The 14,931-nt window shown below is 40.5% G+C and overlaps 1 protein-coding gene across 3 annotated transcripts in view; it reads right to left on the bottom strand.

Annotated features, from left to right (window-relative positions):
• Uevld (UEV and lactate/malate dehyrogenase domains) overlaps window positions 1–14,931 on the bottom strand; it is a 38,370-nt gene that overhangs the window by 11,122 nt on the left and 12,317 nt on the right. For all 3 annotated transcript variants that reach the window (XM_090348019.1, XM_090348020.1, XM_090348022.1), the window contains 5 exons: window positions 14,761–14,896; window positions 14,101–14,213; window positions 8,554–8,656; window positions 7,433–7,603; window positions 5,241–5,414 (listed from right to left, as the gene is read on the bottom strand). In XM_090348019.1, coding sequence (XP_090204145.1) covers window positions 5,241–5,414; window positions 7,433–7,603; window positions 8,554–8,656; window positions 14,101–14,213; window positions 14,761–14,896 — 697 coding nt within the window. The remainder of the gene's footprint in view (window positions 1–5,240; window positions 5,415–7,432; window positions 7,604–8,553; window positions 8,657–14,100; window positions 14,214–14,760; window positions 14,897–14,931) is intronic.

The raw sequence follows: 14,931 nt of genomic DNA, 5'->3' as shown, positions 1-14,931 counted from the left end.
TTTTTTTTTTTGCCAGTCCTGGGCTTGAGCTCAGGGACTGAGCTCCGTCCTTGGACTTTCTCAAGGCTAGAGCTCTACCACTTGAGCCTTAGCACCACTTCTGGCTTTTTTCTATGTATGTGGTACCAAGGAATTGAACCCGGGTCTTTGTGCACGCTACTTAAGCACTCAACCACTAGGCCAAACTCCCAGCCCCCTTTTGTCAATTTTTTATCCATCATTCTCTGGCTAATCCTATCATAACAATTACCATTTGCTGAGTGCTTACTATGTGCCAGACTATTACTATATGCTTTAGATAAAATTAAGTGACAGTAAGAAAGAGAATCTCTTTAGAGTCATATTAGGGTTCATATTTGAATTCTTGTCAGGCACCAATGGCTCATACCTGCAATCCTAGTTACTTAGCAGATTCCAATTCAAAGCCAGCCCAGGCAGGAAAGGTCTTGAGATTTATCTCCAATTAACCACTGAAAAGCTGGCTCAAGTGATAAGAATACCAGCCTTCAGAGAAAAAGCTAAGGGACAGTGCCTAGGCCCTGACTTCAAACCTTACTACTGGTACACATATATATACACATACATACATACATACATACACACACACACACACACACACACACACACACACACACACAAACAATGCCAATTCTGTTATTACATATATGACTTTGGATAAATTACTTATCCTTATTGGGCCTTAAGTTTCTTCACCTTTAAATTTAGAAAACCATTTCCTCCTTCAGAACATATTTATAAAATTTAAATGAGATACTGAGGATATGTACCTAGAGAATTTACTATACATGGTAGGCACTTCATAAAAACTTACGATACTATTAATTACCTCAAATAATTACTGTGATGAAATCACTTACACAAAAATATAGCAGTTGGTGTCTGCACATAAAACCAGCAGAGGGAGCCTCCAACCTATTTCTGGCACCAGCATGAAGGTAGATATTCCCATTGATAGATGTAACTGTCAGCTATCTCTGAATCAAGTGCAGCTAGATAGGAATGTAACAGGATTGGAGCATTTGTTTAGTAAGCTTTAGGCACTGGGCCTGATCCCTAGTACTGCCACAACAAAAGGAAAAAGTGGCCGAGAGTTTGGCCTACTGGTAGAGTGCTTGCTTAGCATGCACAAAAACCTGGGTTTGATTCCTCAGTACCACATATATAGAAAAAGCCACAACTGGTACTGTGGTTGAAGTGGTAGAGCTCTAGCCTTGAGAAAGCTCAAGGACAGTGTTCAGGTCCTAAGCTCAAGCCCCAGAACTGGCACCCAAAAAAAAAGATCTAATGATACTCCTAGAAGGCAAGGAGGAACACAGACTTGGGAGTATATAGGCAATGGTATTGGTAATGTTGTTTGCTAAGTGTAAATTTGTATGTCTGCTCAAATATTGCATAACATTAAGTAATCAATTCACAAGCACTCATGTACCTCTATCTCCTTTTTTCTTTTTGCCAGTCCTGGGCTTGAGCTCAGGGCCTGAGCACTGTGCTTGGATTTTCTCAAGGCTAGAGCTTTACCACTTGAGCCTCAGCACCACTTCTGGCTTTTTTCTCTGCATGTGATACCGAGGAATCGAACCCGGGTCTTCATGCATGCTAGGCAAGCACTTTAACCACTAGGCCAAACTCCTGGCCCCTCCTTTTTTCTTTTTCATTGGTTGTAGGGCTTGAACTCTGGGCTGGGGTGCTGTCTCTGAGCATTTCAGCTCAAGGCTAACCCTTGAGCCATAGCAACACTTCCAGTTTTCTGGTAATTAATTGGAGATAAGAGTCTTACAGACTTTAGTGCCCAGGATGGCTTTGAACCGCAATCCTCAGATCTCAGCCTCCTGAGTAGCTAGGATTACAGGTGTGAACCACTGCACCCAGCTATGTAACTCTATTTCTGATCTCAGTTTTGAGCTCAAGACAGAATTTCCATATGCATTGCCTGTGCTCTTATCCTTGTTCACTCCTACTCAATACTCCCCCTCATCATTTCTAGAACTAGAGTGCAAGCTTCTTAAAGGCAGGGTCAGGTATATCCATGTCTAGCCATACAATTTCAGCAACAGTGAGCAAAGCCAGTACTTGGTAAAGTTTCTGAAAATAAATTCCTACATTTGGGGAGGAAAAACAGATAATTTAATCAAACATAAACTACTATTTGTTGTTATTGTTTGGTGGTTTGGGACAGGTTTAAAATTGTTACTGTTTGAAGAACTCACAGATCTTTATTTATTTATTCATTTTTTTGTGGGTCATGGGGCTTGAACTCAGCCTGGGTGCTGTCCATGAGCTCTTCAGCTCAAGGCTAGCTCCTTACCTCTGGGCCAGGGCTCCCTACCTGGACCCCAGCTTTCACTGATTTTTAAAATTTTTTTTTTTTTTTTTTTTTTTTTTTGCCAGTCCTGGGCTTGAGCTCAGGGCCTGAGCACTGTCCTTGGACTTTCTCAAGGCTAGAGCTCTACCACTTGAGCCTCAGCACCACTTCCGGCTTTTTTCTATGTATGTGGTACCGAGGAATCGAACCCGGGTCTTCATGCATGCTAGGCAAGCACTTTAACCACTAGGCCAAACTCCCAGCCCTTAAAAAAATTTTAATCTCATAAATCTGTCATTTTTAACTATGAGCCTTGGTATATTTCTTTTCTTCTTTTCCTTCCTTCCTTCCTTCCTTCCTTCCTTCCTTCCTTCCTTCCTTCCTTCCTTTCTCTGGTCCTGCAACTTGACTGAGAAGTTAAAAAGTGCCCCCCATTCTGAGGCAGTAACCATCTTGCTGTTTATATAAACTATGAGTGACCCAAAAGCACACATAAATTATAGAAACAGAATTGTGGTGTCCATAAGTCCCAGGAACTGATCTGTCTGTGTTAAAATTAATCAGAACTCATGTAAATTCCAGGGATGGCATTTGTTTTCTAAGCCATAAAACTACCCTCAGACAGCTAATTAGGACTCTACTGGCGTGGGAACCTGCCGTTATTGCCAATCGCCCTGTAATGTCCCTAACCACCCCCGCCCCCCCCCCCCACACCTTATCTTACTCAGACACCTAGTTGCTGTAAATCTGTGGTCTTTGCCTTTAAAAGCCCTGTAAAATTTCAGCTCGGGGCCTCCTCCTAAACTCCGCTATATGGGTGTGTAGGAAGAGGCCCGAGCTGCAGCCTGCCTGAATAAAGCCTTGCTTTTGCATTTCGGATCATCTGGCTCTTGTGGTCTTCTTGGTGGTGGTCCTGCGGTGTAGGAATTACATTGACCTCAGGACTTAAGCACTGATTTTGGGCTTTCTCAATGCTAGCACTTTACCACTTGAACCACAGCACCACTTTCATCTTTTCCTGTGCATGTGGTACCAAGAAATCAAACCCAGGGCTTTGTGCATGCTAGGCAAGCACTCTACCACTGGACTACACTCCTGGCCCCATTAGTCTGTTTTTTATTTCCTACTCATGGAATATCTATCCCATCCTTGTTATCTATTGAAATGATAGTTTTTCTTCCAAAATCCAGAAATCCAATCCAATGATGGCTTTTTTTTTGATCATGGGGCATAAACTCTTGGCCTGCGGGCTGTCCTTGAGCTCTTCGGCTCAAGGCTACTGCCCTACCCTTGAGCCCAGCCCCACTCCCAGCTTCCTAGTGGTTAATTGGAGATAAGCGTCTCAGGGACTTTAGAGCCCAGGCTGGCTTTGAACCTTGAGCTTCAGATCTCAGCCTCCTGAGTAGCTAGGATTGCAGCTCCTAGCTCAATGATGGCTTTTATAGAAAGTTTTTTCTAGGGCTGGGAATGTGGCTTAGTAGTAGAGTGCTTGCCTAGCATGCAAGAAGCCCTGGGTTCAATTCCTCAGAACCATATACACAGAAAAGGCTAGAGGTGGTGCTGTGGGTCAAAGTGGTAGAGTGCTAGCTTTGAACAAAGGAAGTTCAGGGATTAGTGTCCAGACCCTGAGTTCAAGCCGCAGGACAGGGGGAAAAAAAATTCTAGCTATGTGAACCTATGTCTAATGTTTACTCATTTATATCTAAGTACTATAAATTGGTAATACTCATTTTGACAGATCATATCCTATACTTCATTGTTAGCTAAACTATTTAATTTTTTCTGATATAATATTTTCTAAGATAAAACATGATTAAGGCATACACTGTGTTCTATACATCTTTTATATAACACTAGCATACAATACACTAGTAAGTAGACACATGCTTATCTAGATGAGTAGAAATGTATACATAAAGGAGTACTGTTACCATCTAACCAGATTGGCTTTGTAATGTAGAACAATATAGGACTTAAAAAAGAGATCCTTAAATTAAATAGGGAAGGCTTTCTTTTAAGATAAGAAAAGAGGTCCTGAAACAATGCTTCAGAGGACTGAAACAATGCTTTTTGTGTAGGGATAGAGTGAATGACTAGTTTTGTTTTTTTGTTGTTGTTGTTTTTTAAAAAAAAAAAAGACTGTAGGGCCGGGAGTTTGGCCTAGTGGTTAAAGTACCTGCCTAGCATGTGCGAAGAACCGGGTTTGATTCCTTGGTACCACATACATACAAAAACGCTGGAAGTGGTGCTGAGGCTCAAGTTGTAGAGCTCTAGCCTTGAGAAAGTCCAAGGACAGTGCTCAGGCCCTGAGCTCAAGCCCAGGACTGGCAAAAAAAAAAAAAACAAAAAACAAAGACTGTAAGGATTAACAAAGAGTAAACATTCTTTTTAAAAAGGTATTTAGGGGCTGGGAGTTTGGCCTAGTGGCAGAGTGCTTGCCTAGCATGCACAAAGACCCGGGTTCGATTTCTTGGTATCACATACTTAGAAAAAGCCAGAAGTGGTGCTGAGGCTCAAGTGATAGAGTTAAAAAAAGTTATTTAGGAAAAAGACTGAATTTAGGAAAGGTTAAAGCAAGTTGGACAGTGGGACAAGAATGGAAAGAATGTTGTTACAGTATAAGTGTATATGTAAATGTTAACATGGAGAATTAAACTTTAAGTTAATGTTAGACTCCCAAATTAAATACAAAAATTGAAAACCTGACTTGGGGATTTTACTTCACCTTAAACTTAAGGAAAAAATAACGAAAGAATGAGAATGAGTTATACAAAGGTTCTACAGAGGGTCTTTTGCACAGAAAGCACACATGAAACAAAAGCCTCCTAAGTTCCACAATTCTAAAGTACCCAGATAGGTCTGAATGATGTAATTATGGATGACTGATCAGTGTAACTAACAGAAATGTCCTTCTTACCTTTGTCTTCTCCCTGCTCTCCAATAACCCATACATCCTTGCTTGAAGACTGTGCCTTTAAAACATTTGTAATAATGTATTGCAATCTCTGTGAATCCAGATTACATCCAGTTCCAATCACTTGATTTGCAGGAAATCCACTTAGTTTCCATGTCGCATAGGTCATGATTTCCACTAAATGTTCCAACAAGGTGAAAACATAAAAGTTTACAAAATTGTAATTCCAGTCTAGCTCATAAGTAAAATGTTTATTATTATAATAAGAAGTTTATTAGAGCTTCTTTACATTAGATCCTAAATGTTTTGAGGGATTATACACCCCAGGCTGGCCTAAAGTCATAATCCTCATGAACTCTATAAAATGTTAATGCATCCTGGCATATTCCCCAATATTTAGAATAATAACTTAGAATAATGCTTCAGATTTAAACAAAAGGCTCTCTCATAAGTCAATGCATTTTTTCTGTTGGGTGTTTTAACAATTTTCTCACTGAGGAAGGTATAGGTAACAATTGCAACATAATACCACAGTTCATAAAAAAAATTTTAAGTTCGCTGGGTGCCAGTGGCACACGCCTGTAAAATCATAGCTACTCAGGACACTGGGACCCGAGGATGGTGGCTGGACATGAAAACCTGTGAGATTCTTTCTTATCTCTAATTAGCCACCAGAAAACCAGAAATGGTGCTGAGGCTTAAGTAGCAGAGCATTAGCCTTGAGCTGAAGAGCTCAGGGATAGCGTCCAGGCCCAGAGTTCAGGCCCCATGACTGACCAAAATAAATAAATAAATAAATAAATAAATAAATAAATAAATAAAAATAAAGATAGGGGCCGGGAGTTTGGCCTAGTGGTAGAGTGCTTGCCTAGCATGCACGAATACCTGGGTTTGATTCCCCGGTACCACATATATAGAAAAAAGCCGGAAGTGGTGCTGAGGCTCAAGTGGTAGAGCTCTAGCCTTGAGAAAGTCCAAGGACAGTGCTCAGGCCCTGAGCCCAAGCCCAAGACTGGCAAAAAAAAAAAAAAAAGATAAATAATTCTAAGTAGCAATATGGTTAATGATGGTCATGGAAGTAACTGGCTGATAGCATACAGCAAAAGCAATCTTACCAAATATCCATCCTTTGCTTTTGTGCTCAAGGTTAGTGCTGAGGAGCTTAAAAGTGCCCCCATTCGGAAGCAGCAACCATCTTGTTGTTTATATAAACTGTGAGTGACCCAAAAGTGCACATAAATTAAAGAAACAGAATTGTGGTACCATTAAGACCCAGGAACTGACCTTTCTGTGTTAAAATTAATCAGAATTCACATAAATTCCAGGGATGGCATTTGTTTTCTAAGCCATAAAACTACCCTCAGACAGCTAATTATGACTCTACCGGCATGGGAACCTCTCGTTAGCTTCCATTGCCCTGAAATGTCCATATCCCCCACCTCATCTCACTCAAATAGCTGATTGCTGTGTTGATGTAAATCTGTGGTCTTTGCCTTTAAAAGCCCTGTAAAAATTCAGCTCAGAGCCTCCTCCTAAGCTCCCGCTGTATGGGTGTGTAGGACGAGGCCCGAGCTGCAGCCCGCCTGAATAAAGCCTTGCTTTTGCATTTCGGAATGTCTGGCTCTCGGTGGTCTTCTTGGTGGTAGTCCTGAGACTTGGGCATTACAGTGCTTTATCACTGGAGCCATAGCTCTACTTACAGCTTGTTTGGGCTGGCTTCAAACTGAGATCCTCAGATCTCAGCCTTCTGAGTAGCTAGGATTACAGTGAGCCACCAGCACTTAGCTTATTTAGCCTTTTATAATCTAAGTTTTTATGGGGATTTTTGTGTGCTTCTTTTAGGTAATAGCAATTCTACTACTGATGGTAGACAAAACCATATACATATATTAACCATATACAGACTGTAGACTAAATCATCATATTAATTAATCAATTAATTATTGTATTATTATTATTATTATTTATTATTATTATTTTGCCAGTCCTGGGCTTGAACTAAGGGCCTGAACACTATCCTTGGACTTTCTCAAGGTCAGAGCTCTACCACTTGAGCCTCAGCACCATTTCCAGCTTTTTTCTATGTATGTGGTACTGAGGAATTGAACCCGGGTCATCGTGCGTGCTAAGCAAGCACTCTACCACTAGACAAACTCCCGGCCCCCATCATATTAATTTAAAATAAATCCTTTTACCTGGCTGAGATGCAACAAGCAGGACACCATTCTGACTATAATGTCCAAGAGCTGGGACCAGGGCTCTGAACATATCCACATTGCTCTGCAGCACATTAAGGTATGACTCAGAACTACCCAGGGAGTTGACAGTGAAGATTACCACCTTGGAATGAGCAGAGGCAGACAAATCTAATGAATAAAAAGAAACAGTTGCAGCTCAAAATATATGCTTTAATCCAGTTCTAGTATATGGTGACAAGTTTTTTTCCCCCTTTTTCTACAGTTTTTAGGCATACTTACACCTAGATCAACTACACAAAATGCTGAAGGTTAAAAGCAAACCTGGACTCTATGCAGAATGAACTATATACAGTAAGCTAGTCTCAAAAACAAACAAACAAACAAACAAACAAGCTTATCCCAAGGGGAAGAAGACAGCAATATTGTTAAATAAAAATAAGTCATATGGGGCTGGGAGTTTGGCCTAGAGGTAGAGTGTTTGCCTAGCATGCATGAAGACTTAGATTCAATTCCTCAGTACCACATACACAGGAAAAAGCCAGAAGTGGTGCTGTGGCTCAAGTGGTAGCGCTCTAGTCTTGAGAAAGCCCAAGGACAGTGTTCAGTCCCTGAGCCCAAGCCCAGGACTGGCAAGAAAAAAAAATAAACAAAAAATAAGTTATATGGGCCAGGAGTTTGGCCTAGTGGTAGAATGCTTGCCTAGCATGCACGAAGACTTGGGTTCGATTCCTCAGTACTCAGAAAAAGTGGTGCTGTGGTTCAAGTAGCAGAGTGCTGGCCTTGAGAGAGTTCAAGGACAGTGCAAAGGCCTTGAATTAAAGCCCCAGGACTGCCAGTCCAGGTGGCGCACGGCTGTAATCCTAGCCAATCAGGAGGCTGAGATGTGAGAATAGCAGTTCAAAGCCAGCCCAGGCACAAAAGTCCGTGTGACTGTTATCTCTAATTAACCACCAGAAAACCAGAAGTGGCACTGTAGTTCACGTGGTAGAGCGGTAGCCTACAGGTTTGAGCTGAAGAGCTCAGGGACAGCACCCAGGACCAAAGTTCAAGCTTCACAACAGACCAAAAAGAAATTTAAGAGCAAGTAAGGTAAACATCTTTAGGTAGAATATACAAACCTTTGCTGATCTCCACATGGGGCAGGCTGAAGATGTCAAGATCCATCGATCCACCTTTAGTTCCTTCAGAAAGGTCTAAGAGGACCAGCCTATCTGCAAGGCCCTATAGAGAACAATTGGAAAGAGATCAGCATTACATTGGACGTCACCAGTTACTCCATCTAAATTCATAAGGAAGCAGGGGCTAAAGAGGCCTGGCAGGCCATCTAAAGAAAAGAAACTGAAAAGCAAAAAAAAGTAATACACACTGTAAAAAAATGAACTATGCAACTTGTGGGAGGGGGCAAGTGAAAGAGGGGGCAACACTGTCTAAGAAGCATTGTACCAGTACCTGACTTATGGAATTGTAAACTCCTCTTAACAACTCTTTAATAATAATTTAAACATTAGATAAAGAATAAAGATTAAAGTAATAAAATGATGTAAACATGATATAAAAGGGAGACTCTGGGGGAAGAGCTAGTAAGAATGAGGTAGGGCAAAGGAGAAGAGAAGGTAAACATGGCTAAAGTACTTATTATGTATGTATGTATGAAGATAGAATATAAAAATTATATATATATTTTTTTGTTGGTCATGGGGATTAAGCTCTGGGTCTGGGCACTGCCCCTGAGCAATTCAGCTCAAGGCTAGTGCTCTACCCAGGTTTTTCTATGTATGTGGTACTGAGGAATTAAACCCAGGGCTTCATGCATGCTAGGCAAGCACTCTACCACTATGCTATACTCCTGACCCCTAAAAATTAGTTTTTAAAAGGGGGGGATAAGACAAAAATAATAAAAAAAACCATAGTAAATGAACAAACTAGTTTCAAAATGAAATACAAGCAAAAAATTATTAGGAATTTGACTAATGCAATCCTTAACTATTGAAAACCAGGACCTCACAGGTCTCAATTCAGAAGCCACCGACTGCAGGTTTCATTGGACGGTAAATAAGATAACTCTGTATATTAAATTTGCTACTGTTCCTGAGTTTATGTTTTCATTTCATGCCAAGAGTTTACAATGATTTAGAGGCAGTTTATTTTGTCACCTCATTTCTAGACTTATACTTTGAACAAATTAATGCCAGGTTTTTCTTTAAAAAAAAAAAAAAGAGGGGCCGGGAGTTTGGCCTAGTGGTAGAGTGCTTGCCTACCATGCACGAATACCTGGGTTCAATTCCTCAGTACCCCACATACATAGCAAAAAGCCGGAAGTGGTGTTGAGGCTCAAGTGGTAGAGTGCTAGCCTTGAGAAAGTCCAAGGACAGTGCTCAAGCCCTGAGCCCAAGTCCAGGACTGGCAAAAAAAATAAATAAATAAATAAAAGAAAGAAAGAAAGAAGAAAGTAATATAAATCTAAAGTCAAATTCTATTATCATGTAGAACTTTCCCCAAAGGTCTCTTGAAAGATATTCTACTGCCTGTGATTGACTAGCAACCTGAGAGACATGTGATCTGATCACAAATGATGGCACAGAAATTCCTAAAATTTGTAGAAGGTTTTTCTCTTAAGTATTCATGAATCTATCTACCAGACCATCAGACAGAAATTATAATGGTTAAGGGAACAACTTTATTATAAATTATAAGTCCTGCCTTTTCTCTCTTTTTTTGTGGTTATAGGGCTTGAACTCTGGGCCAGGACGCTGTCCATGAGCTCTTCAGCAAAAGGTTTCTGCCTTACCCCTTGAGCCACAGCGCCATTTCCAGTTTTCTTATAGTTGACTGGAGGTAAGAGTCTCATGGACTTTAGTGCCCGGGCTAGCTTTGAATACGGATCCTCAGATGAGGCCGGGAACATAGCCTAGTGGTAGAGTACTCAGCTAGCATGCACAAAGCCCTGGGGTTCAGTTCCTTGGTACTCAGAAAAAACTGGAAATGGTGCTGTGACTCAAGTGGCAGAGTGCTAGCCTTGAGCAAAAAGTATCAAAGGACAGTGCTTAGGCCCTGAGTTCAAGCTCTGGGACTGGCAAAAAAATAAACAAACAAACAAAAAATAAAAAGAACAAAACAAAAAAAGATAATGAGGGCTATAAAACAATTCATGTGCTCTGACTCATTGGTATTATTTTTTATTTTTATTTTTGTCAGTCCCACAGCTTGAACTCAGGGTATGAGCACTGTCCTTGGGCTTTCTCAAGGCTAGAGCTCTACCACTTAGCCACAGCACCACTACTGGCTTTTATGTATGTGGTATCAAGAAATGGAAACTGGGTCTTTGTGCATGCTAGGCAAGCACTTTTGCCACCAGGCCAAACTTCCGGTCCCCACTGGTATTATTTTTGAATACCAGTACATATTTCAGAAGAATATAATAGACAAGGGAAAAATTATGTAGAATTACTTGTAGAATTTTATTTAGTATTAAAAGAACTTAAAAAAAAACCCTCAAATTCCAAATAACAGGTCATAGTATATTCAGATTATAGGTGAGGAAAAAATAAAACTTACGACCCCAAATTAGCATAGACTGTCTGAGCAGTTAATGTAAATTTTTTCTTGTTCCTAGGATACAATTTAATTATTTTCTGAGGCAGAACTTAATTCTAAGAAGTAACTGAATCTTAAATGGAAAGGGAAGAATTTAAGTGCAATCAGTTGAACTTTAGTGGGAAAGGAGAAACCAGTTCCAGCCAACAAATAAATATACAGATCAACAGCTGTTCTAGTCTATGTTCCCTCTGAAATGACCTAAAAGATGCTGTTACTATGATTCTGGGCCCTAGAGGGAGGTGGTAGAGCTGGGAGGAGATTTAAATTTTTATGTAAACAATTCATAAAAAAATGACTTAGATAAAAAAAAAATCACAAACAAATGTAAAGTACTGATTCAGAAACTAAGAAAGTACTTATATATGAAGAGGCAACCCATTTTCTTTTCTTTTTTCAGGCAGTCCTGGGGCTTCAACTTGGGGCCTGAGCACTGTCCTTAGGCTTTTCTCAAGGCTAGCATTCTACTACTTCAGCCACAGCACCATTTCTGGCTTTATCTGTGTATGTGGTACTGAGGAATTGAACCCAAGGTTCATGAATGCTAGGCAAGCACTCTACCACTAGGCCAGGCTCCCAGCCCTAGACAAGCCATTTTCTTTTTTTTTTCTTTTTGGCCAGTCCTGGGCTTAAGGTCAGGGCCTGAACACTGTCCTTGGATTTTTCTCAAGGCTAGAACTCTACCACCTGAGCCACAGCACCACTTCTGGCTTTTTCTAAGTATGTGGTACCAAGGAATTGAACCCGGGTCTTCCTGCATGCTAGGCAAGCACTCTACCACTAGGCCAAACTCCCGACTCAACAAGCCATTTTCTTTTTCTTTTTTTTTCCACCAGTCCTGGGCCTAGAACTCAGGGCCTGAGCACTGTCCTTGGGCTTTCTCAAGGCTAGAACTGTATCACTTGAGCCACAGTACCACTTCTAGCTTTTTTTTCTTTTTTTTTGTCTATGTACGTGGTAGCAAGGAATAGAACCCAGGTCTTTGTGCATGCTAGGTAAGTACTCTACCACTAGGACAAACTCCTGGCCAGGACAATCCTTTTTTTTTTTTTTTTTGCCAGTTCTGGGCTTGATCTCAGGGCCTGAACACTGTCCTTGGACTTTCTCAAGGCTAGAGCTCTACCACTTGAGCTTCTGGCTTTTTTCTATGTATGTGGTACCAAGGAATCGAACCTGGGCCTTCGCATATGCTAGGCAAACACTCTACCACTATGCCAAACTCCCAGCCCAGGACAAACAATTTTTTTAAAGTGCTAATTTTAGAAACAGCTAAAATAAAGTATATTAAATAAGTTAATTAAAGGGCTGGGAGTTTGGCCTAGTGATTAAAGTGCTTGCCTAGCATGCATGAAGACCCGGGTTCGATTCCTCGGTACCACATACATAGAAAAAAGCCAGAAGTGGTGCTGAGGCTCGAGTGGTAGAGCTCTAGCCTTGAGAAAGTCCAAGGACAGTGCTCAGGCCCTGAGCTCAAGCCCAGGACTGGAAAAAAAAAAAAATAAGTTAATTAAAGTACGATGAGTCAGAAATCACAGAAGAATTTGTAACCAAGTCAAATGAATGTCAAATTGAGGCTTCTTTTGGATTAGGATGAGGCCATTGTTGAAATCACTTTTAAAAAAGCCTATTCCTTGGAGATACACTAGGCCTCCTTGGCACAGGTCGAAACTTTCTTAATAAGGACCAAGAATCACAACAAATCAGAGAAAGGCTGGATAAGTGGGACTGCATTAAACTGCGGAGCTTTTGTATGGCAAAGGACATAGCTAGTAAATTAATTAGGAAGCCTACAGTGTGGGAGAAGATCTTCACCAACCAAACAACGGACAAAGGCCTCATATCTAAAATATATCAACAACTCAAAAAATGGAATCACTCCAAAACTAATCTCCAAAGTAACAACCATCCCATTAAAAAATGGGCCAAAGACTTAAAGAGAGTCTTCTCTGAAGAAGAAACAAAAATGGCCGATAGACACATGAAGAAATGCTCAACATCTCTGGTCATAAAAGAAATGCAAATCAAAACAACTCTAAGATTCCACCTCACTCCAGTTAGAATGGCCAGGATCAAGAAATCTAATAACAACAGATGCTGGAGGGGATGTGGCCAGGAGGGATCACTACTACACTGTTGGTGGAAGTGCAAACTCGTTCAACCACTATGGAAAGCAGTGTGGCAGTGGCTCAAAAGGCTAAACATAGAACTCCCCTATGACCCAGCAATTCCACCACTTGGCATTTACCCAACCATCCAAAAACAAAGGCATACTAAATCCACTAGCACAACAATGTTCATTGCAGCACTATTCACCATAGCAAAGATATAGAACCAACCTAAATGTCCCTCAGTTGATGAATGGATCAACAAGTTGTGGTATTTGTACACAATGGAATTCTATGCTGCTGTCAGAAAAAACGACATCGACCCATTTGTTAGGAAATGGAAAGACTTAGAAAAAATCATATTAAGTGAAGTAAGCCAGACTCAAAGGAACTTAGGCTCAGTGGTTTCCCTCATTTGTCATAATCAGTAGAAACCTTGGGCTCTACTAGCAGAGATTTGCAATAGAGCAAAATCTTAATACATAAGGACATATAATGTGAAGCTAATTGAAAGGACCTCCAGGATATTGAAACAAAAGCCATATAACGAATGATTGTTGTCCTTTATGTACTATGTTATCTCTCATCTCCTTTGCTGTCCCTTGGGTATCTCATATTGTTACAGTATCTCACTTTGTTATCTGATATATTGAATTTATTTGTATTTGGTTATTTGAAATTTGATAGGGAAGGGGGAAAACCAAGACGGGTGGGGGCTTGGGGTACCAAGACATGTGAAAGGGTATCAATGTATGTGAATTAAGGCACTTTCTATCTGGCAAATATCATGTAACCCTTTTATTAATAACAATAAAAAATATTTTAAAAAAAGCCTCTTCCTTGACTGTTCTTTTTTTTTTTATCAACTTATTATATTCTAAAGCACAATAGGGTATGCCTCCATGAAAAAAATGAAGCCATTAGTTTTTGAAAGTGAAACTATTGACAAGCCTTATGCTTACATACCTTTGCGGTGATAGCTAAAGTGCAGGCAATACCCAACTCTCCACCTCCAACAACAGTAATCTTATTGACTGTCTTCTCCTTTGTCCAATTCTTTGAATTTATATCTGAGACACCTATATAGAAAAACAGATTATCCTCATTTAAAAGTACCAAAGAAATCATCCTAGCATCTTAAAAAAAAAAAATCACACCAACCAACAGACATCTGTTGAACAAATGTATACATTAAGAATTCTAGGGGCCGGGAGTTTGGCCTAGTGGTTAAAGTGCTTGCCTAGCATGCATGAAGACCCAGGTTCGATTCCTCGGTACCACATACATAGAAAAAAGCCGGAAGTGGTGCTGAGGCTCAAGTGGTAGAGCTCTAGCCTTGAGAAAGTCCAAGGACAGTGCTCAGACCCTGAGCTCAAGCCCAGGAATGGCAAAAAAAAAAAAAAAAAAAAAAGAATTCTAGGAGCAGGAAGTGAGGACTAGGGGTAGAGAGCTTGCCTAGCATGCATGAAGTCCTGGGTTTGACTTGGTACCACATACACAGAAAAATCTACAAGTGGTGCTATGGCTCAAGTGGAAGAATACTAGCCTTGAGAAAGTCCAAGGACAGCGCCCAGGCCCTGCGTTCAAGCCCTGGGACTGGTCAAAAAAAAAAAAAAAAATACAGACCTTCAGTGATTTTTGCAATGTAGGCTAGCAAGTCCACCTGCCGTGCTTCATCAGATGATGATACAGAATACAGGGGCAGTTCTTCTTGAAACTTGGTGATCATTTCTTTAATTAATCCAACAATGACAGATTTAGGCTACAGAATAAACAACAAAGGAAAAGTTACACAAA

Source organism: Megascapheus bottae, chromosome 16 (assembly GCF_031878675.1).
Source record: "Megascapheus bottae isolate mThoBot1 chromosome 16, mThoBot2.hap1, whole genome shotgun sequence".
NCBI lineage: Eukaryota > Metazoa > Chordata > Mammalia > Rodentia > Geomyidae > Megascapheus > Megascapheus bottae.
This window is presented reverse-complemented; position numbering and strand designations above follow the sequence as displayed.